This window comes from Pagrus major, chromosome 17 (assembly GCF_040436345.1).
Source record: "Pagrus major chromosome 17, Pma_NU_1.0".
NCBI lineage: Eukaryota > Metazoa > Chordata > Actinopteri > Spariformes > Sparidae > Pagrus > Pagrus major.
In genome coordinates, this window is record NC_133231.1 from 2,407,594 (window position 1) to 2,430,335 (window position 22,742).

At 42.4% G+C, this 22,742-nt stretch overlaps 1 protein-coding gene across 3 annotated transcripts in view; it reads left to right on the top strand.

Annotated features, from left to right (window-relative positions):
* zufsp (zinc finger containing ubiquitin peptidase 1) overlaps positions 1-22,742 on the top strand; it is a 72,385-nt gene that overhangs the window by 32,035 nt on the left and 17,608 nt on the right. For 2 of the 3 annotated variants that reach the window (XM_073485879.1, XM_073485880.1), the window contains exons 3-6: positions 6,094-6,195; positions 9,647-9,757; positions 9,984-10,093; positions 12,389-12,557. In XM_073485879.1, coding sequence (XP_073341980.1) covers positions 6,094-6,195; positions 9,647-9,757; positions 9,984-10,093; positions 12,389-12,557 — 492 coding nt within the window. The remainder of the gene's footprint in view (positions 1-6,093; positions 6,196-9,646; positions 9,758-9,983; positions 10,094-12,388; positions 12,558-22,742) is intronic. The other variant, XM_073485881.1, reaches the window with a different exon arrangement.

Consider the following 22,742-nt stretch of genomic DNA (forward strand, 5'->3'; position numbering starts at 1 on the left):
GGCTTGTAAGAGTCCAAAGTCAATGAGCAGTGAATGCTGCTGAGATACAACAAAGTTTTCTGGATATATTCCTAGTAAACATATTTTGGCTTTCAATGGAACTTCCATTCCAACTATGAGCCCGATACAATGTAATACACTTTTCCAGAATTGGTGTATCTTTAAACATTCCCATAAACAATGAATTAATGTACCCTTTTCTTCTCTACATTTCACACAAATATCAGGTACATTGGGGTATATGTGATTCAATCTGCAAGGTGTAAGATAAGTGCGCATTAACCACTTATATTGTAGCAGCTTATATTTGGTATTAACCGACTGGGTCTGAGCCTTAAAACAAGCCCTTTCCCAGTCAGCTTCCTGGATATCCTCCCTTAAATCAGTTATCCATGCCTCCATCTTTTTGGAAGATGACTCTTTTGAATGTTGTAACAGTAAATAATAGAACAGTGAAAATTGTCCTCTGCCATCCATGTGGGATAGAGTCAATTTTTCAATTTTAGATAGTGGAGGTACAGACAGTTGTTTATGCGTGGACAAAATAAAATGTTTCAGTTGGAGGTATTTAAAGAAGTGTCTTCTTGGAATATCATATTTCTCACACAGTTGATTATATGACATCAAGCTACCTTCTGCATATAAATCCAAAATTTTTGCAGCACCTTTGTTAAACCACATCCTAAATCCACCATCTGCTCTCCCCGGTATAAAACAATTATTGCCCCATATAGGGGTAAACTGTGATAATGCTGGTGTGTCTCCGACCTGTTGGTGTGCAGAGTACCACACTGAAATGGTATTTCGAAGAAAGGGATTTTTTGTTTGTTTAACCAGTCTCTTGACACTTGCTGAATATAAATAAAGCTTGAGAGGAAGCCCTAGTGTTGACGTCTCCTCTATAGTCACCCAAGCAGGAGGAGAAGTTACTGGAAAGTAATACATTGCTGTCCTTAGCTGGGCGGCCCAGTAATACAGTTTTAGATTGGGGAGCTGAAGCCCTCCTCTTTCATATGGTAAATATAATAATTTTAGTTGTAGCCTGGCCTTTTTGTCATTCCAGATGAATTGGTTCAATATATTATTAATGTTATGAAAAAAGATTTCAGGTAAAGGAAGCGGAAGTGATTGAAATAGATATAGAAACTTTGGTAAGACCAACATTTTAATTATGTTTATGCGACCAATCATAGATATAGGCATCCTGGTCCATCGATTTAGCATCTCCCTCACCCCGTCCACCAGAGGGTCATAATTTAAAGAAGCTATTTGTTTCACATCAGGACTGATTTTAACCCCCAAATATGTAAAGCCTTCTTTAGTGGCTGTGAATGGTGTATCTACAATAGGCTGCAGTCTTTCATTTTCATCCAAAAACATTAGTGCAGATTTGGAATTATTTATTTCATACCCTGATATGTTTCCAAATGTGTCTATTAAATTCGTTAATTGGGGAATACTATCTTTTAAGTTTGTTAAAAAAATAATTATGTCATCCGCGTATAAAGCTATGCGATGCTCATATCCTCCAATAGTTATACCCGTGATGTCTTTATGAGCTCTTGTGGCCATGGCCAAGGGCTCAATAGCCAACACAAATAGCAAAGGCGATAGCGGACACCCTTGTCTCGTTGATCGGTGGAGAGTAAATGGTTTAGAGACATTATTATTGGTCAATATTTCAGCAGTTGGGTTTGTATACAAGAGCTTTATCCATCTTAAAAAATTTGCACCAATTCCAAACCGCGGGAGTACGTTAAAAAGGAAACCCCACTCGATCCTGTCAAAAGCTTGACGCGCGTCTAAGGATAACACAGCTGTATCTCTAGAGTTGTGTTTTTCATACAATATGTTCAGAACACGCCGAATATTATGAAATCCATGTCTATTTTTGACAAAGCCATTTTGATCCTTGTCAACAAGATGGGGAAGATACGACTCCAGTCTTCTGGCCAAGGCCTTGCAGAGTATTTTAATGTCACACCCCATCAGACTAATAGGCCTGAAAGAGGAGCATTCGTTTGGTGGTTTGTTTGGTTTCAGGATTAAAGTTATTATCGCAAGTCTCAAGGATGGAGGGAGTATTCCCTTTATATAGGATTCCTTATACATGTCCAATAATGGGACCAAAAGTTTCTCCCCAAATCTCTTGTAAAATTCAATTGGAAAGCTGTCCGGCCCTGGTGCTTTTCCGCTCTGCATACTTTGAATGGCTTCTGCTAATTCCTTCGTTGTTAGACTGCAATCCAATTCCTTTCGCTCATTTTCTGACAAAGTCTGAAACCTCAATTGATCTAGAAAAGAATTTTGACTGTGTAAATCATCTAAACGCTCTGACGTATACAAGGCCTCATAGAAATCACTAAAAACGTTATTGATCTCCACTGGTTCTGAAGTCATATTGCCTGCAGGTGTCTTAATGCTGTTGATTGCTCTGTCTAATTGCTTTTTCTTAAGTCGCCAAGCCAGCAGTTTACCACATTTTTCTCCTTGATCAAAGTAGGACTGTTTTAGCCACATTAAATTTTTTGCGACTTTTTCTATAGATAATTTGTTATATTTGGCTCTCATAATTTGTAAATTCTTTGCTCTTTGTGGACTGTAATTATCATACAATTCATGTTCCAACATTCTAATTTGGTTTTCAATTGTCTCCATTTCCATACGTTGTTGTTTCGCTTTAGATTTCGTAAAGCTAATAATTTCCCCCCTGATATATGCTTTGAATGCCTCCCATCTAACACAAGCATCAGTCTGGTCACGATTGATTTCAAAGTAATTGTCAATGCGTTCTTCAGCAAATTTTATAAACTTTGCATCCTGCAGTAACTCAACAGGAAATCTCCATCTCTTAGGGTTATGAATAAATGTATCTATATGTAAATTTAATGATACAGCCACATGATCACTAATGACAATGCTATCATACCAGCATTCTTTAATTTTTGAAAGAAGTCCAAATGAGATCAAAAAATAGTCAATTCGCGAGTGGGTGCCATGTGTACTCGAATAACAGGAGTATTCAACTTTATCTGGGTGTAGTTCCCTCCATACTTCAACCAAATTCAAATCTTTACAGGACTGCAATAGTATTTTCCTTGTTTGTATAGGAGTAGAATCAAGGTTAGTAGAACGGTCTTTTGTGGGGACTAAAGCGCAATTAAAATCACCACCGATAATGTACATACCTTGCAAGGTGGACAGAGTGAGGAAGAGATTCTGAAAAAATGTTGGATTATCATCATTTGGACCATAGATGCAAACCAGATTTAGTCGACATGTGGATATGTTACCTTGAATAATGATGTACCTACCATATTGATCACAAATAACATTAGTGGTTTGGAACGGTAAAGATTTATGTATAAATATAAGCACACCCCTAGCATGATTGCTGTATGGAGCACACAAGACCTGACCTGGCCATCTCTTTTGCAATCTGTCAATTTCTGTTGGTCTTAAATGTATCTCCTGCAAGAAAACTATTTGGGACTTAAGTTGTTTGATTCTGTTTAAAACTTGCTTTAATTTGGCTATTTCTCTCAGCCCCCTAACATTCCAACTAGTGATTTTTATTTTAGACATATTGGTGTTTTAGTCTTGTGAGCAAGATGCAGCTCTGTCCTGCCAGATAGACCATATAAGTAAACAAAGACACTGCTGATAGAAGCCTTGATGACATGTAAGAGAAAAAACAAACAAACAAAAAAAACAAAAAACAAACAAACTGCCAGATAGCCCCCTTCCCACCCCCCACACTTCCCCAACTGAAGTGTTTTACGACCTGAACACTGAACATTGCTCCCGTCGTTCCCCATCTTTCGCTAAATGAATGAGGAGCACTGATCCACATTTACATGAGGAGCAGTTAATTAGTCAACGTGAGTCTTGAACCCATCACCAACCGTGCACTACACTTACAACAATCAACATAGTTTTTCCCTAGATATTCAAAATGGGACGGATTTGTCTATAAAAAAATGAAATTATAATAAATTGAAATTAAATTTACTCCCTAACCCACCCCGTTTCCAGTCATCACTTTGCGTAAATGAGCTTCAATAATAAAGTAAGAGAAAAAAAAGTACTTTGTCATAATGTTAATGACTTTCAATTTTAAGCTAAAAAAAACAAAAAAAAAACAGGGGTAGGGAGCTCAAATAGACCATTTCCGGTTCACACTCCGTTCGGATTGTTCATTATAAACAGTATGCAATAAACTTATATCTTCTTAGTAAACCAAAAACAAACAAAAAACAAAAAACAAAACGTAAGTGTGCCGGGTCATTTATAACATTAGTATTGCCAGTCCCATCAGTCCACCTCACTGTTACTGTACCTTTTACAGCGGTTACCTGTCATCAGAGGCTGACTGTGATGAGAAGAGTTAATCTTTAGGTTGAATTTTACGGTGAAATTCCTCTGCTTCACGCGGTGAAGAGAAGAGGACCACCTTCCCGTCATGGACCACTCTCATCTTGCAGGGATTTAGCTGGAATCCCCGAAATTTCCCCATCTCACCAAACAGCTTTCTGGCCGTGTTGAATTCCCGACGCTTCCGCATCGTTTCTGCTGAAAAGTCCTGCACCAAAGTGATCTTAGCTCCATCGTGTAGGATATTTTTCTGTGATGAAAGACGATAAACAGTCTCTCTATCCTGAAATTTCCAGAAGCGTATAAGAACGGCTCTGTGTTGGTTAGGCTTTGCCGGCGCTAAGGTGCGATGTACCCGCTCCAACACCGGGGTCTGATCCGCGCTCAGCCCCAGCCACCGCGGCAGCATTTCTCGGATAAAATCCAGCAAAGGTCGCGCACCTTCGGCGCCTTCTTTGAGACCAAACATACGCAGGTTCTTCCTCCTGCTTCGGTTCTCCAAGTCGTCGGTCTTCATCTCCAAATGTGTTAGCCGTTTTACAGTTGAAGCCAACTCCACGCGTACACCCTCAAGTTCCTCCTCTGCCGCCATCACTCGGTTCTCCGCTTCTCCGATGCGTTTAGTGTGCTCCGACACGTCCTGTTTAACTTCAGCCACTTTGCCTTCTAATGCAGTTATAGCACTGGTCACCTCTCCGAGGCGGTTATTAATGCCATCTAGTTTTAGTCCGAACTCGGATCGGAGCGACTTTAGCTCTCTTAGCACATCTGCTATGTCGGCCATGCTACTAGCATCTGCTTGCTCGGGTGAGGCCCCTTTCTTGTTTTGAGCGGTCGGTTTTCGAGCTCTGGTAAAAATGTCACATTCCTTACTCGCATGAGATGTCGACATAGTTGACGCTGAGTGGAAAATCTGAATTCCAAGCCACTGTCCGGGGAATAAAAAGATTTTTGTGCAGGGTTGATCAGAGCCTCTCTTCTAAGCTGCCATCTTCGTCGGGTCACGTGACCTCCCCCCAATATTCTGAATCATTTAATATCAGGATAATAGAAACTACTGAAATTGCGTTAAGAACTGTCAAACGCATTATTAAAACCTGGAAGGACAGAAGTGAACCATCATCTTCCAGGAAGAAATGTGGCCATAGAAAAATCTAGAATGATCGTGATCGTAGATCATTTAAATGTTTGGTGAAATCAAATCGTAAAAAATCACCAGTAGAACTCACGGCTATGTTTAATAGTTAAAGAAAGACTATCACAGCTGTTTAATAGTGAAAGAGCATTTCCAGTCTCAAAATGTGAAGGAAACTCAAGGGATTGGGACTAAACAGCTGTGTAGCCTTAAGAAAACCACTTATCAGTGAGGCTGATTGGAGAAAAAAAGGCTTCAGTTTGTTAGGGAGCATAAAGATTGGACTCTGGATCAATGGAAAAAGGTCATGTGGTTCTGATGAGTCCAGATTTACCCTGTTCCAGAGTGATGGGCCCATCTGGGTAAGAAGAGAGGCAGATGAAATGATGTACCCATCATGCCTAGTGCCTAAAGTACAAGCCTGTGGGGGCAGTGTTATGATCTGGGGTTGATTCAGTTGGTCAGGTCCAGGTTCAGAGTGTCTGACTTTTTTTTTTCTTGTCTGGGGAGTGTATATCATGCATCTCTATTTATTTCAAACTGTAACATCACCATTGAGTTGAATTGTCCTTTACTTTTCACAGAGAAGCTCTTCTCCTGCCCCATGTGTGCCCTGGTCTGCAGCAGCAGCTTCGTCTTGCAGGAGCATGTTGAGTTGCACCTGCAGGATGAGCCCTCAGCTGAAGGTAACACGTCAGAACACTGTGTTTAGTCACTCAGCCACTGTTGTCAGCACACAGTTAATCTGTAGCATCTAATCATCTCTCCAGTGGCACAAACAAGTTCCACAAATACCAACTCAGTCATCTGAGTTTAAAGAGATGGAAGAGTTTATTACCTCTTAAAACTAGGACACTCTCACCCACATGTACATGATGTATCCTTACTGAAGTACTTGGTGGAGGTGTGTTTACCAGCGATGACATCAGCATCAGCCAGCAGTCTGTCAGTGTGTCTGCTGGTCTCCCCTGACAGGACGTTCAGCTCACATGGAGCAGTGGTTCAGCTGTGGAGTATGTAGAACAACAACATGTTTTTTGTTTCTTACTTTGTACAGAAAGACACAACATGAAACTGCAGAAAACTCTCATCAGCTCACTGATGATGCAGTGCTTTTCTGTATATACATTTTAGTCGTGCTAGCTGTGTGGCTCTCTGGGAGGTGATGCCAGTCTGACACATCCAGAGCTGTTAACTGAATGTTCATCTGACCTGTGCAGACCAGGTGTAACCACGTCAGCCCAGGACCTCAACAGTCCTCCTCTTAACCCCTTTAGATGGTCTGAGAGCAAACATTCACACAGCTGATGGAACAGTTGGGGTATTATTGTCAGAGAACTTCTCAGAGAAGCTCACCTGTGTGCTCGTCATCCTCAGCAGGGTCTTCACCTGTTAGGGGAAGAGTTTGGAGTTTGACTGAGGGTCAAATCTTTCTAACAAGTCCTACAGTCTATTTTCTAAATCTTCCACAGCAGCTAACGTTAGGAAGTTATTCTGTGAACACACCATTCCTTCCATTATAACACTTCCGCGCAGCGCCTCAGTGTTTTTTTTCAATGCCTGAGCCACATGAATAGAACAGACCGTGGTGAGCAGAGAGGCTGCAGTGGAGAGAGTGAACCCGGTGATGTGAAGGGAATGTTTTACTTGTTGATGACAGCTCAAGTAAAAAGTAGCAAGGTGATGGTTTTGTCAGCTTTCTCGGCAGTACAGCATTCTCTTGATATTTTTACAAACAAGCTATAAGAAAAGCTGGCTGTATGTAATCCTAACTGTTCATCTTAGTTTGGCAAGAATCTTAAAATTTAGCATATTGTTGTAAACTCAACCCTACAAACCAGTCTGGGTATTTTTAAGGCAAGGCAAGTTTATTTGTATAGCACAATTCAGACACAAGGCAACTCAAAGTGCTTTACAGGGGCATAAAAATGACATTAAAAGAAATTAAAAATTGCATTTAAAATACATTAAAAACAAGTAGGAAGACATCAAGAAACAAAACATTAAAACAAGTTAAGAAATAGGAAAGTAGGCTAAAATAGAATAAGTTTAAAAGAGACAAGACTAGAAAATAAAAGTCACAGTGCAGTTCAAAGCCTTAAAATTGCTTCAGTGAAAGGCAGTGGCAAACAGAAAGGTCTTCAGCCTTGATTTAAAAGAGGCGAGAGTTGGAGCAGACCTGCAGTTTTCTGAGAGTTTGTTCCAGATATGTGAAGCATAATAACTGAACGCTGCTTCTCCATGTTTAGTTTTGACACTAGGGACTGAAAGCAGACCTGTACCTGACGACCTCAGAGGTCTGGATGGATCGGAAACCATTCAGTGCTTTATAAATCAACAGCAGGATTTTGAAACCTATTCTTTGACTGACAGGAAGCCAGTGTAAAGATCTAAGAACTGGAGTGATGTGATCTACTTTTTTGGTTCTTGTTAGGACTTGAGCAGCAGCATTCTGAATCAGCTGCAGCTGTCTGATGGACTTTTTAGAGAGTCCTGTAAAGACACCGTTACAGTAGTCGAGTCTGCTGAAGATAAATGCATGGACAAGTTTTTCCAAATCCTGCCGAGACATAAGTCCTTTAATCCTTGATATATTCTTATGGTGATAGTAGGCTGACTTTGTAATTGTCTTAGTGTGGCTCCTGAAATTCAGGTCTGAGTCCATGATTACACCGAGGTTTTTGGCTTGGTTTGTAGTTTTCAACATTACAGATTGAAGCTGAGCAGAGACGTTCTTCCTTGGCTCCAAAAACAATTATTTCAGTCCTATCTTTGTTTAACTGAAGAAAACTCTGACACATCCAATCACTGATTTGTTCAACACATCTACTCAGCATTTGTATGGGATTATAGTCCCCTGGTGATATGGTTATGTAAACTTGTGTGTCATCTGCATAACTATGGTAACATATTTTGTTGTTTTCCATTATCTGAGCTAGAGAAAGCACGTAAATGTTGAATAGTAGAGGCCCCAGAATGGAGCCCTGGGGTACTCCACTTGCATAATTACCAATAGACACAAAGTAGTCTCTATCATTTAGATAGGATTTAAACCAGTTTAGTGCTGTACCAGAGAGTCCCACCCAGTTTTCCAGTCGGTCCAGTAGTATATTGTGGTTTGTGGTGTCAAACGCAGCACTGAGATCGAGTAACACTAAGACTGAATTTATTGCCACTGTCTGTGTTTAAATGAATGTCATTGACCTTGACTAGAGCAGTCTCAGTGCTGTGATGTGGTCGAAATCCTGATTGGAAGACATCAATCAGGATTTTTTTTTAGTATGAACAGTCGTGATCAAAAGTTTCCATCCATTTGGTTAAATGTCTCTCTGCCATTTTCACTTCAGTGAGGTGTTTTCTGATAACATCCACAAGCTTCAATTAAATTCATTATTGAACCAAACTTGATGAATGTTTTTGTGACAAAGTAGTTTGTGTTCCACTCATTCATCACAGAAACATGAGAGCTTTAGAAATCATTGGAGCTGAAGACTGACATGATGAACATGTTCTTTAGACCTGAGGCTTCAGACGGAGAGGGAGCAGGGGATATAAACTATTTATGAGTGGATACAAACTTTTCACCGTGATTGTAGTGTCCTGCTTTTTTAAGCACAAGGTGCAGACCTTTGTTCACTGACATACAGTACATGCTAACTGAGTGCTAGTGGGCAGTGCTTAGTTGAACAGGACAGTCTGTTGTTTGCGTGGTGGATTACTGAGCCTCTCAGTTTTTCCACTTCATCTGGATGGATAAAAACAGGAATTAGACAGAACAGAAAATGAGTCACATGAATGACCCTGATGGTAGAATCAACAGATAATTTTGGTCAGAGTCTATGAAAAAAGAAATCAGCATGTTCTTCAGTGTTAACTGTACACAACAGCATGTGTTCTATTAACCATTATACAAACCTCTTTACAAGTGCATGTAAACTGCATGAAAACTGGATGTTTCATGTGGGCTGTCAGTGGAATATCCTCTGAGGATTAAATACTTTTTGCTAACACAATCAAACCGAGCTCTCAGTGGTTGGCACCAAGTGGACCAGAGAAAATCCCATTAGTCTCAGATAACCCTCATATGAAATCAGTTTGTAACAACTGGACCTGAATGGAGTTTCCTGTGTTTTGTAGGAGAGCTGAGGTTTGAGTGTCCTCTGTGCTCTGTGGTGTGCAGCAACAGCTTTTCTCTGCAGGAACATGTGGAAGTGCATTTAGATCATGGAGCAGCTGTGAGTTCTGCAGGTGGGCATATATTCATAATTCACTCAGTGACCTCTACCACACATCCAGAGGTTTCCTTCTGTATCTGTCTGATGTAATGTACACCTACAGTCATGCTCAAAAGTTTATATCTAATATCATTCGAACTGAAGACTGACATGATATACATGTTCTTTATGAGTGGGTGGAAACTTTTGACCGTGACTGTACATGTACACCTTCCTGAGCCTCTGGTTTACTGGTACAGGTAGCCCTGGAGCAGACCTGAAGCTAGCCAAACGACTTCAGACGGAGGAGGAGCAGAGGAGGTGGCAGGAGGAGGCCCAGCAGGAGAGAGAGGAGTTCAAGAAGCTGCAGGTCTGGATTTTACACTGCACAACACCTACTGGACAAACCATAGTGAATATATAGTTACATGTTGTTGGTTTGATATAAATCAGTGACTATAAAGGTAAACTGCCAACAGTGTCTTTGTATCTGGTGAGTACAAGCAGCTGCTTCTGTGTGTGTCACCAGCATGTCTTTGTTCCTAACAACACCTGTATTTCCTACGGAGGCTGAAGAAAGCAAGTGTTCCCCACCCAGCATGTCCACCTTCTACACAGGGAACCATCGAGATGACCGTGCATCACGGTCTGGTTTGGTAAAGAAAGCCTCCAGCCTCCAGTGATATATCTTCCCAGCCCTCCCTACAGCCTCTTCTCCCTGCTTTCATCAGGGAAAAGGTTGCAGTGCAAACAGTTTCATCCTCCACGCCATCAGAGCTCTGAACACCTGATAAAGTTTTCAGTCTATTCATCTCACTTCATTCATGTTTATTGCAGTAAAATGGTGTGTTGGTCCGACACAAGCAGACCGACGGACCAACACTGTCCAATATGAGAATAAACCAAATAGAAACATCAGTTGTATTCTGGATTTGTGCTGCCCTCTCCTGGCATAGTGTCTCCAGTTAGCCCTGTTTTTAAACGCACTGGGAGTTTTGAGTTTGACCCTTTGAGGTCGCTGTCAGGAAGCCATGTCTGCTTATTATAAGCAATGTTGGGCTTGTTTTTCTTTGAAGTGGCTATTGAATATTGGTAATCGCAGGCTGAAAGGTTTTTTTGGGCTTTGTTTCTAAAGTGTAGTTGCTTCTTTGGGCTTGTTCCCATATCTCCAGTCTCCCATCCGATGAAGTGAACATGCCTTTCTGGTCATATTGTAGGATCCATCTACAGCCTGGTTCCCTCCACCCCTCCCCTTCCCCATACACAACATGAACACAGGTGATAGTTCACAGAAGTTAATGGCGCCATTACCTCAGTTAATATTAATAGTGGGCAAAATATGGGGAAAAAATATAACAAAGAGTGAGAGAAAAAGACTAGGACTGGATTCGACCTGAAGTGGGCGACAATTCAAAGGCTTCTGCAGATCCAGTAGGTTCAGTGTGAAACACAGTCGTGATCAAAAGTTTACATCCACTTGTAAAGAACATATACAGCTGCATCTCAAAGAATTAGAATATCATGAAAAAGTCATTTTTTTCTGTTATTTAATTCAAAAAGTGAAACTTTCATATGTTCTAGATTCATTACACATAAAATGAAATATTTCAAGCCTTTTTTTGTTTAATTTTTGATGATTACATCTTACAGCTCATGAAAATCAAAATCCCAGAACCTTAAAATATAAGAATATTACATAAGACCAATCAAAAAGTCGACCTTCTGAAAAGTGTGTTTATTTATGCACTCAACACTTGGTCAAGGCTCCTTTTGCATGAATGACTGCATCAATGCGGCGTGGCATGGAGGTGATCAGCTGTGGCACTGTTGAGGTGTGATGGAAGTCCAGGTTGCTTTGACAGCTACCTTCAGCTCGTCTGTATTGTTGGTCTGGTGTCTCTCATCTTCCTCTTGACAATACCACATAGTCTCTCTATGGGGTTCAGGTCGGGCCAGTTGTCTGGCCAGTCAAGCATGGTAATGCCATGGTCAGTACACCAGTTACTAGTCCTGCTGGAAAAGGAAACCACCATCTCCCATACAGTGTGGAGGTTGGCCAGCCAACTGACCTGAATTGATCCCCACAGAGTGGATATGGATAGACTGAGGCATAAGAGAGATAATTCAAATGGGGAACTTCTCTTTTTGTTTGTCCTTTTGTTGTCATGGGACACTGAGTTCATCTCTACTCCTACACTAGTGTGCATCCTGGATCATTCATCCTAGAGACGCAGTGTCGGAGCATGAAGGACAGTCTGAGTCAGCTCACTGTAGGAAACATGTTGAGTAAGTCTGTCTACAACACAGACGCAGTGGAGCTGAGGTCACCATGTCAAACTAAAAGTAGATGTAGTCAGAGTCAAACTGTATGTTCTGATGATTCTTTTCCTGTTGTGTGTGAACTGTGTGAATGAAGTCTGTGGTTTGTGTGTCTGTACTGTGTGAAGTCTGTGGTTTGTGTCTGTACTGTGTGAAGTCTGGGGTTTGTGTCTGTACTGTGTGAAGTCTGGGGTTTGTGTCTGTACTGTGTGAAGTCTGGGGTTTGTCTTTACTGTGTGGAGTCTGTGGTTTGTGTCTGTGCTGTTTGAAGTCTTGGGTTTGTGTCTGTGTGTATGTGATGCAGCAGCACATCTCAGCTGACCTGTGTGGTCTGTGGTCTGTGCAGAGGCAGTTTGGTCTGGATGGTGGTGGAGGCTACTGCAGACAGATGGAGAGGACTATGGAGAAAGCTGTGGCCCGGGGCCTCATGGCCCCCGCAGAGTTTCATAGCAGGAGGGCTGAGATGATGGAGTCTGTGGCCTCAGGAGTTGATGATGGCAGAACCAGAACTCAGGGTATGTTTGTGCATGTCCTACACTGCAACACGTACAAGAAAGAGTCTGTAGGTTTAGTCTACACAGTGATCCATCTCAGCCCCGTCTTCCTCTTGCCCCCCCCCCCATGCTTGTTGTTGCCACCTCTCTGGTCCTGCACTGTGTGTGCAGTGGCCAAACCTTCTGCTATCCAGGTGTCAGTGTAAGGGACCACACCTGCCACTCTGCAGCTGATTAAGACTAACACCTCTTTCACACTGACCAACAAACACACTAACATCTGCTCACATCTGGCTTTCATCTTCGGTGTGAATGTGTACAGTCAGGAATTACTCCCGGCTCAATTAACCCTGCAGTAGTCACTCACCGGTGTTTACTAACCCTTCACCTTCACCTCAGATCAGCTGTGATGTGAACACCTGAGTGACCACGCTCATTTACTCTCACTCTACATAGTGATGCTTTGATTGTCCTCTGCTTTTTGTTTTCTCTCTGTCACCAACGGGTTCTGCTTTCATCAGCAGTGAGACAGAGGGAGACAGAGACAGACAGAGACAGATGGAGACAGAGACAGACAGAGACAGACAGAGACAGAAAGAGACGGACAGAGAGAGAGACAGACAGAGACAGAAAGAGATGGAGAGAGAGACAGAGAGAGACAGAGAGAGACAGAAAGAAACAGAAAGAGACAGAGAGACAGACAGAAAGAAACAGAGACAGAGAGAGACAGAAAGAGACACGTGCAGCTCCATAAGCAGAGAATCAGTATGTGGTGGCTGCTTCAGAAGAATGTATAGGAAACCCTGTTGTATCTGTTGATCTGTGCTTTATGTGACATGATAACAGCTGTTGTTTGCAGTTGCCTTTTATAGATGGCCCACATTTAGTACAAATCAAAATTAAGCAAACTGAATGAATATCTGAATCCCAGAATTGAAAATTGAATACCTACTCAACAAACAAAGATCCAGACAGTGGAGTACTGGGTCCAGCCCTGCTCACTGTAGAGATGGAGCTCACTGTAGAGATGGAGCTCACTGTAGAGATGGAGCTCTCTGTAGAGATGGAGCTCTGTAGAGATGGCGCTCACTGTAGAGATGGCGCTCACTGTAGAGATGGAGCTCACTGTAGAGATGGAGCTGACTGTAGAGATGGAGCTCTTTGTAGAGATGGAGCTCACTGTAGAGATGGCGCTCACTGTAGAGATGGAGCTCTCTGTCGAGATGGAGCTCTCTGTAGAGATAGAGCTCTTTGTAGAGATGGAGCTCACTGTAGAGATGGCGCTCACTGTAGAGATGGAGCTCTCTGTAGAGATGGAGCTCTCTGTAGAGATAGAGCTCACTGTAGAGATGGAGCTCACTGTAGAGATAGAGCTCTTTGTAGAGATGGAGCTCACTGTAGAGATGGAGCTCTGTAGAGATGCAGCTCACTGTAGAGATGCAGCTCACTGTAGAGATGGAGCTCTCTGTAGAGATGGAGCTCACTGTAGAGATGGAGCTCACTGTAGAGATGGGGCTCTGTAGCGATGGGGCTCTCTGTAGCGATGGAGCTCTTTGTAGAGATGGGCTCTGTAGAGATGGAGCTCACTGTAGAGATGGAGCTCACTGTAGAGATGGAGCTCTTTGTAGAGATGGAGTTCTCTGTAGAGATGGAGCTCTTTGTAGAGATGGAGCTCTCTGTAGAGATGGAGCTCACTGTAGAGAGGTTTGAGGTTTTCGGTGTGCCTTTATTTACAGTTTTCAGGAGAAACATATCACTGTCACCTCATCATTTGAGGCTACAACAGAGCCCCACAGAGCAGAGAACTCCGCCCACAGCCCAGGTCTGACTGAAAGCCAGAGTATTGTCCACCATTTTAAAATAAGCATGTTCGACATGCAGTCGGGTCTTCACCAATCCCTTCAAGACCGGCAGCAGCTCCACACTGCCGATGCCCCGAGCGAGGTTCCTGCGAGTCAGCCAGATGGCTAACTTAGCAGATGCACTCAGAAAGTTCACCAGGGTGTGCACAGTCTTTCTTTTTGCAAAATACTTTGGGTCAAAGATAAACAAAACAAAACTGAAAACCTCCCCCAGTCCCTCAATCCACCTTTTGAAACACTGGAACATTCCAGTAAGTCGAGGACACTCAACAAACAAATGCCCAAGCGTTTCTGTTTGTGTGCAGAAACCACACCCCTCCCCCAGCTCAGGATCAAGGTGCGCTCTGTATCTGTTTGTAGCTATTGCACCATGCACAATCCTCCACTGGAGGTCTGCTGTCCGTTTTTCAACGGGCGGCTTGTACAGGGACCGCCAGCTGCCTTTTGGGGAAACATCTGGGCCAAAAAACCGAGTCCACCTCCACTCCTCCATCCCTGCCAGAGACTGCACGTTTAGGGTCTTGACGCTGATGTGACACAGTGCCTTCTTTCCCACAGCCTGAAACTTGTCCAGGTGAGGGGTTTCGAACGACAGCAGCTGACCTCCTCCCTCCTCCCACTCCCCCAGAGCTGTGGTGATGAACAGACAGGGGAAGCTGTATTTGCACGCCTCACCCCACTGATCACGCAGCGTGCGGTCTTCTGCAGTCTCTCTCAGGTGTTGAGGCAGGGCAACACAGACCTCCTCCACTACTTTTTTGATCAGCCTGATAGAGGTGATGTTGCTGTTGTTCCTCAGATTGTCCACAGATGTCACCGTCATCCTCATTAAATGGCCCAGTTTGGTGCAGCCAGCTCCTCTCAGATTGGTTCGCAGGCTGGCAGACTGCAGAGTCCTAGTGCTGATAAAGCTGTTGAAGAACAGAGGTTCCTCAAACAGCCACAGCCCCAGAGTCTCCTCAGTGTCACGCCTGATCTTAAACATCTGCCAAACCTGCAGAACCGAGGTGTAAAAAGGAGCCAATCCACTTAGGTCCATTTCTTCAGGTTTTAAGAGGAACAGGTGTTTATCATAGTCCAGTCGTCCAGCTCTTCTCAGCAGCCAGCAAGCCGTGTCGCACCAGCTTGGGACACAGTCATAAAGAAGTTTTTGTGCGGGGGTCACGTGGGACCGCAGGGAAGATGGCAGCACAGTAGGAGAGCTCCTCATGACCATCAGTTAATTATGTAAATTTGGAGACATACACTTCGTTTTCAGAGGAAAACATGGAGAAGTGTGACAAGTGGCTGGAAACACTGTGGATGCGCGTGGAAGATCTGGAAAACCGCAGCAGGAGAAATAATGTAAGAGTGGTGGGACTGAAAGAGGGCAAGGAGGAGACGGGCAAAGTTATTCAGTATGTGGAAAAAGATCCTCTCTCAGGGGCTCGGGCTCTCCGGCAGCTAGTTTGAAGTTGAACTGTTGTGCCCACCGCTCTTTGGTGCCCGTACCGGGCCCGAATCAGCCACCCAGGACCATACTGATACGCTTCCTACGCTCATCGGCCCGAGACAAGGTGCTGCAGGTGGCGAAGGAGAGACGTGGGATCGACTGGGAGGACGGTAAGCTGTCCTTCTATGAGGATGTGACCAGAGAGCTGGCGGAGAAAAGGAAGGCATTTACTCCAGTGAAGAGACGTCTGCATGAGCTGAATGTGAGACACAGGCTGGTCTATCCTGCAACGCTCATCTTCACATGGAAAGGACAGAAGAAAACTTTTCGAGACAGCAAAGAAGCGGAGAAGTTTGTGCGAGATGCTGAATAGAGGACCGCGGGACTTTATGGAAACCAGACGAAGTGTATGTGAATGAGGTAACTTTGATGATGGTTTGTGGGAGGCAAGAAGAGCTGTGCTGTCGCGAGCTGACAGGATGTGCCTCACGGACACGGTTAATTTAGTTCAGGTTAATCGGGGGGCGGGAGGGGGGTTAGTTAGAAGCACCGAGTTCTGGGTTGCTTTAACTGGGGTTATGTTTGTGTTTTTCATGTTTTATCTTTGCACTAAGACAGTAGATCTGAGAAGGCCTAACGTTTTGAACAACCTATTGAATATGTGTTTAGTTATTATTGAAACCATGGTGAGAGAACTGAGGTCAAAGAGTATTTACAGGTCTAGAAATGATGGCTAACAGGTATATTAATATAATATCATGGAACATAAATGGATGTGGGAACCCCATTAAAAGGAGGAAGGTTCTGACATATTTGAAATCCAAGAATGCAGACATAGCATTTATTCAGGAGTCTCATATGATGGGGGATGAAGAGGCAGGGAAATTTAAAAGAGGCTGGGTAGGGTAGGTTTTCCATAGCTCATACTCTAGTAAACAGAATGGGGTGATGATACTTATTAATAAAAATCTGAGTTTTGTTATGATAAAACACCATGATAAGGATGGCAGAATTATTTGTATTGAAGCCTTGATCAATGGAATCCAGACAGTACTATGTAATATATACACCCCAAACAAGGAGGAACTTGACTTCTTTCATGAGGTTAACAGAGTGATAGGAAACATGCAGGGCCAGGTGATACTGGCGGGGGATTTCAACCAGGTAATGGACGGGATAATTGATAGGAGTAAGCCCAGTGCTAAATCTTCACCCAGGGACAGAGCTGCAATTCATATGCTGACAGAGGACTTGAGCTTGGTAGACATATGGAGATTGGTGAGCCCACGTGAGAGGGAATACACCTTTTACTCCCACTGTCACAAATCTCATTCAAGGATTGATTTTTTTCTGATATCAAACTCATTAATAGACTCAGTAGTGGACTGTGAGATAGGAGCTATTGCCCTTAGTGATCACGCCACGGTGAAGTTAAAAGTTGACCTCAACACAGATAATGTGAAAAGAGGACGTTGGAGGCTTAACACTGTGTGGCTACAGGATGTGTCATTTAGTAATATGTTATCAGAGGATCTTAAATCTTTTTTTTAAATTAATATTGGCTCTACAGAAACAATCTCCTCGGTTTGGGAAGCATCTAAGGCTTATATAAGGGGGAAAATTATTGCCCATAACTCAAAAATGAAGAAGGCGAATGTGAAGAAAGAAAATATATTAGACAAAGAGATCCGTAAATTAGAGAAAGAATTGGCAAATCACTATTCAGATAATTTATATAAAACAATTTGTAAGATGAAATATCAACTACATGATATATATAATAAAAAGGCTGAGTATGCCTTATTTAGGCTAAAAACTAATTTCTATGAAGGGGGTGAAAAGAATGGCAGACTGTTAGCGAGACAATTGAGGCAACAGGATAATTCCAACAACATTCCAATGATTAAGAAGGATAATGGGGTAGTAACCTCTTCAAAAGAAATTAATCAGGTTTATAAAATTTTTTATAAAAATCTTTATCCTCCTGCACATCTAATCAAGAAGACACAGAGTCATTTTTCTCAGGTCTTCATCTACCTACTGTATCTAATGACCAAAAAGACATGCTGGATGCCCCAATAACAGAGGAAGAGATTAGGGCTACTATCTCATCCATGAAAACCGGGAAGTCACCTGGTTTGGATGGCTTCCCGATTGAATATTACAAGAAATATATTGATATCTTGGCCCCCATATTGCATAAGGTGTACATGGAGGCATTTGAGAAGGGCTCCCTGCCTGGCACGTTTAATGATGCTTTAATCTCTCTTATACCTAAAAAGGACAGAGATACCTCAGACCCGTCTAATTTCAGACCTGTGAGCCTTCTTGGGGTGGACTGTAAGATTTTGACAAAGACTTTGGCGTCACGTTTAGAGAAGATACTGCCAGACATTATACATGGAGATCAAGTAGGTTTTATTAAAAAAAAGGTCCTCAGTTGATAACATGCGAAGGCTCATACATCTGATGCATATGAATCGCTCTAATCCGGTACCAGTGGCAGCTTTTTCACTTGATTCTGAAAAGGCTTTTGACCGGGTGGAGTGGGAGTTCCTCATGTCGACTCTCTCGAAATTTGGGTTGAGTCCTGGTTTTTGTAACTGGGTGAAGATACTCTACTCTAACCCAAGAGCAGCTGTGTTAACAAATGGGCTGATATCTGATCTTTTCTGTCTCTCCAGGGGGACAAGACAGGGATGTGCTCTCTCCCCATTGCTGTTTACTATGGTTCTTGAACCGTTAGCTGTAGCAATTAGAGCTGATGTGAGGATTAAAGGTGTGCAGGCAGGGGGTAGAGAGCACCAGCTATTTATGTATGCCGATGATATCCTAGCAGTGTTAGCGGATCCTGGGGACTCCCTGCCAGTGTTACTTGATTGTATTGAGTCATATTCGAGACTATCAGGTTATAAAATAAACTGGCATAAATCTGAATGTATGCCAATATCGCATACATGTCACTCTGGGGCTATCACTTCATATGGCTTCCTACCATCTGGTATGAAATATCTAGGTATTCAACTGAATTCAAATCTGGATGAAATAATGCTCTCAAATATGGAACCACTCCTCCAGAAAATAAAAATGAACCTGGATAAATGGGGAAAATTGAAGCTCACACTATGGGGAAAAGTTAATGTAATTAAAATGGTGGTTGCACCACAATTCAATTATGTTTCCATGATGTTGCCAGTTAATATAGCACCACAGCTGTTTAAACATTATGAAAGAATTATTTAAGATTTTTTATGGGATAAAAAGAGACCAAGGATTAATATAAAGAAGATGTGGTCATCGAGGGAAACAGGAGGTATGGGTCTACCTAATGTAAGATTATATAATCTATCATTTGAAATGTCTAGACTGATAAAACATTGGAAGGGGATAGATCATGAGCTGGGCTGGATCAAAATTGAGCGGGACTTAACTAGCCCATTTGAACCTCTTGATGTTCTCTCACATGGTGTAACAACTTCTGAACATGATTATTTTTCAAACCCAGTGCTGTCTTATTCTAAAGCAGTCTGGAGGGAGATTCATAAGATGTATGGTATATCGCACTTAAGACAACCTTATGCCTCTCTATGGCACAACCCAGCCATACGAATTGGGAAGAAATCTGTTTATTGGAATCAATGGCTTGTAGGAGGGATACACAATATAAGTGACCTGTATGTGGACGGAGTGTTCATGTCGTTTGCTGACATTATGCAAAAATATGATCTGGAATATAAAGGCAATTTTTGGAAATATTTACAAATAAGAGACTGTATCACAAAGGGTAAATTTAGTCCCAACAAGAATGCATTGATGGAAGTTCTGGAACTACCCAGTATAACACACAGAGCAGCCTTGTTTTACAAGACATTTAATGGTATACGAGAAGACAAGTGTAAAAATCTGAGGATCATTTGGCAGAAAGACCTAGGGTGTGATTTGAGTGAGGAAGACTGGTTAAATATTTTATCAAATACAGGGAAACACTTGAGAGAGGCGAAGGGGAAGTTTATTCAGTATAAGATAATCCATAGATTTTATTTCACCCCTTCAAAACTACATAGAATGGGCTTAATAGGAAATAATTTATGTTGGAAATGTCAGAGTGATATAGGGACATTTTTACATGTAATATGGGGATGTAAATGAGTGAACCCATTTTGGGAGAAAGTAATGGAACATCTGAGTAAATGGCTAGGTGTGCCGGTACCTGTATCACCAAGACTGTGTTTGTTAGGGGATCAAACAGAAATTCCAAATATATCTAAATATGAACGGGGAGTTTTAAAAGTTGGGATGGTCACAGCTGCTCGAACAATTCTCAGAGTATGGAAGAGTACAGTTGCCCCAGATGTTAAAAAATGGATGGAAATGATGTCAGAAGTTGCATCATATGAACGCATGTTGGCTAGAATAAACAATGAAGAGGAAGATTTTAGGAGAGCCTGGGAACGTATTTTTTGTAGGTAGGACATATGGAAAAATTTGCGGACATGGTGCTGAATGTATATTTTGGTTGTTTCAAAAAGAAAATATCGATTTGCAGGCCTTTGTACATATGGTTGTATGATGGATATACTGTCTGTTGATGCTGGTATTAGTGCTTGTTTTCAAGTTTGATTGTATGTTTGTATGTGTATGAATAAATAAAAACTTTAATGACAAAAAAAAAAGAAGTTTTTGTGCTGCTCTGAGTCGAAAAGAGGCGATCTTAGACTGGACGCTGATCAGTCCCTGTCCCCCTTCAGCCACAGGTAGGTAGAGGGCCGAAGCACAGATCCAGTGTTTCCCAGACCAAAAAAAGTCCAGGATGGCTCTTTGGATGTCCTCTATCAGGCCTCTAGGTGGTGTCAGTGCTTTTAATTTATGCCAGAGGGTCGAGGCAACCAAGTTATTGGCAACCAGAACTCTTCTCCTATATGACAACTGGGGTAGCAACCATTTCCATTTAGACAACCAAGCACACACTTTCTCCTTCACTCCCTCACAATTCTTTTTCTGGAAGCCCTCTGTGCCCAAAAAGACTCCCAACACCTTCAATCCCTCTTTCCCCCATTCGAGTCCTCCAGGCAGACCTGGCACTGCCTGATGGTCACCGTGACCGACCAACAAAGCTTTGCTTTTTGCCCAATTCACCTGTGCAGACGATGCGTTTTCATATAGTGACAGGGTGTCGTTCAAAACCTGAACATCACCCTGGTTGGAGACAAATATATTAAGATCGTCTGCATAGGCAGAAAGGGCAGGAAAACCACGCTCAGGCTTGAAAGTACTGGTCAGTGAGAGACCACTGAGTCGATCTCTCAGCCTGCACAGTAGAGGCTCGATAGCTAGGCTGTACAGCTGGCCCGAGATGGGACAACCCTGCCTTATCCCACGCTTCACAGGTAGCTCACTGTAGAGATGGAGCTCTCTGTAGAGATGGAGCTCTCTGTAGAGATGGAGCTCTCTGTAGAGATGGAGCTCACTGTAGAGATGGAGCTCACTGTAGAGATGGAGCTCACTGTCATGACTTCAGTGTTCTGGCAGGGCTCATTGGGGCTGCTGTGTTTGAACCTCTTTGTACAACAAGCTGATGTTGTAGCTCTGCACCATCACCGTGTGGTCGGGCAGGGCGGTGTGAATAGTTACCAGAGGTTGGTGGTCAGTCCACACAATTCTGGGCTTTCTGTATATGTAGCGCTTGAATTATGTGCAGGCAAACATGAAGTCTGTGGGGTCTGGCATGTCAGTGAAGGTGTCAGCCTGTAGGAGCTAGTAAAGTTGAGGCCTACAGGGGAAAACTGCACATGTTTAGATTTAACTTGAGGTAGACCTCGCTCACCAGTTAAAGAGCTCTCTTTAAGTAAGCATCATGTTCAGCTACTCTGCAGCCTCTGACAATGATGAGTACTCTTAAGTATTGCTGTGTATTACTGATTATCGTCCTCTTGAGGACACAGAGTTATTTCACAGATAGAAGAGTCATGTTCCTGCACATCTCTCAGATTCTCAGCATTTGTCAATCTTCATTTTCAGTCCGTGTCTTTATCCTGAACCAGTTCTGCAACATTCCCTCAACTTTTACAATATGTTCTTTGGTTAATCTATTATCATTGTCTGGTTGTGGGGATAGGCTGCCAAAGCACACTGTGTGTATGTGTGCTTTATTCAGCTGCCTGCCTGAGTCAAGGAAGAATATGTGATTGTGTCTAAAGTTTATAATATTTTAGGACTGGACCTGAATATTGCACTGTTGGTTCATTGGAGTGGTATTCTGTGTTTGTTTGTTTGTCCGACTGTTTGTTTGTTTGTTTGTTTGTTTGTTTGTTTGTTTGTTTGTTTGCTGTATGTAGACAAGTTTCCCATAGATGAATTTATGTTTGACAGCCCACCACAATATCAGAATTGACTCAGAACTGAGTAGTGTTTCCCACACATACAGCTGAATCAGAACTAGTGCTGGACCGGGCTGGACGATAGTTTTAATGTAGCTGGCAGGACATGAGGATTTAAAACATGGTCTGGCAAAAGCCTTTTAGTTCGGTCGCTTTTATTATGTCTTTTTTATTTTAGTGTAGTCAAATACACTTGCCATTTTTTTCATACTAGTGATAGTATTATATTTAGAAGTATTTCAAAATGGCTCATTGATGCATAAATATCTGAGCTGGTAGTTACACTCAGTGGTCTTGATCTGTGTCCTCAGTATCTCTGTCCACTGTGTATACACTACACTGACACACTGCATTGCCTGCTAATTATGACTTTTGTGTTTTGTAATTACGGTGTAGCATCTCATAAATATTAGATCTGTTTCTTCTGATCATGAGATGAGGATGTAATAAAATAAATTGAAGATTCAAATCAAATGAAAGACGGACATGTTGGGACACTGAGACAGTGTAAAGAACAGAGACCTGTCCCCTTCCT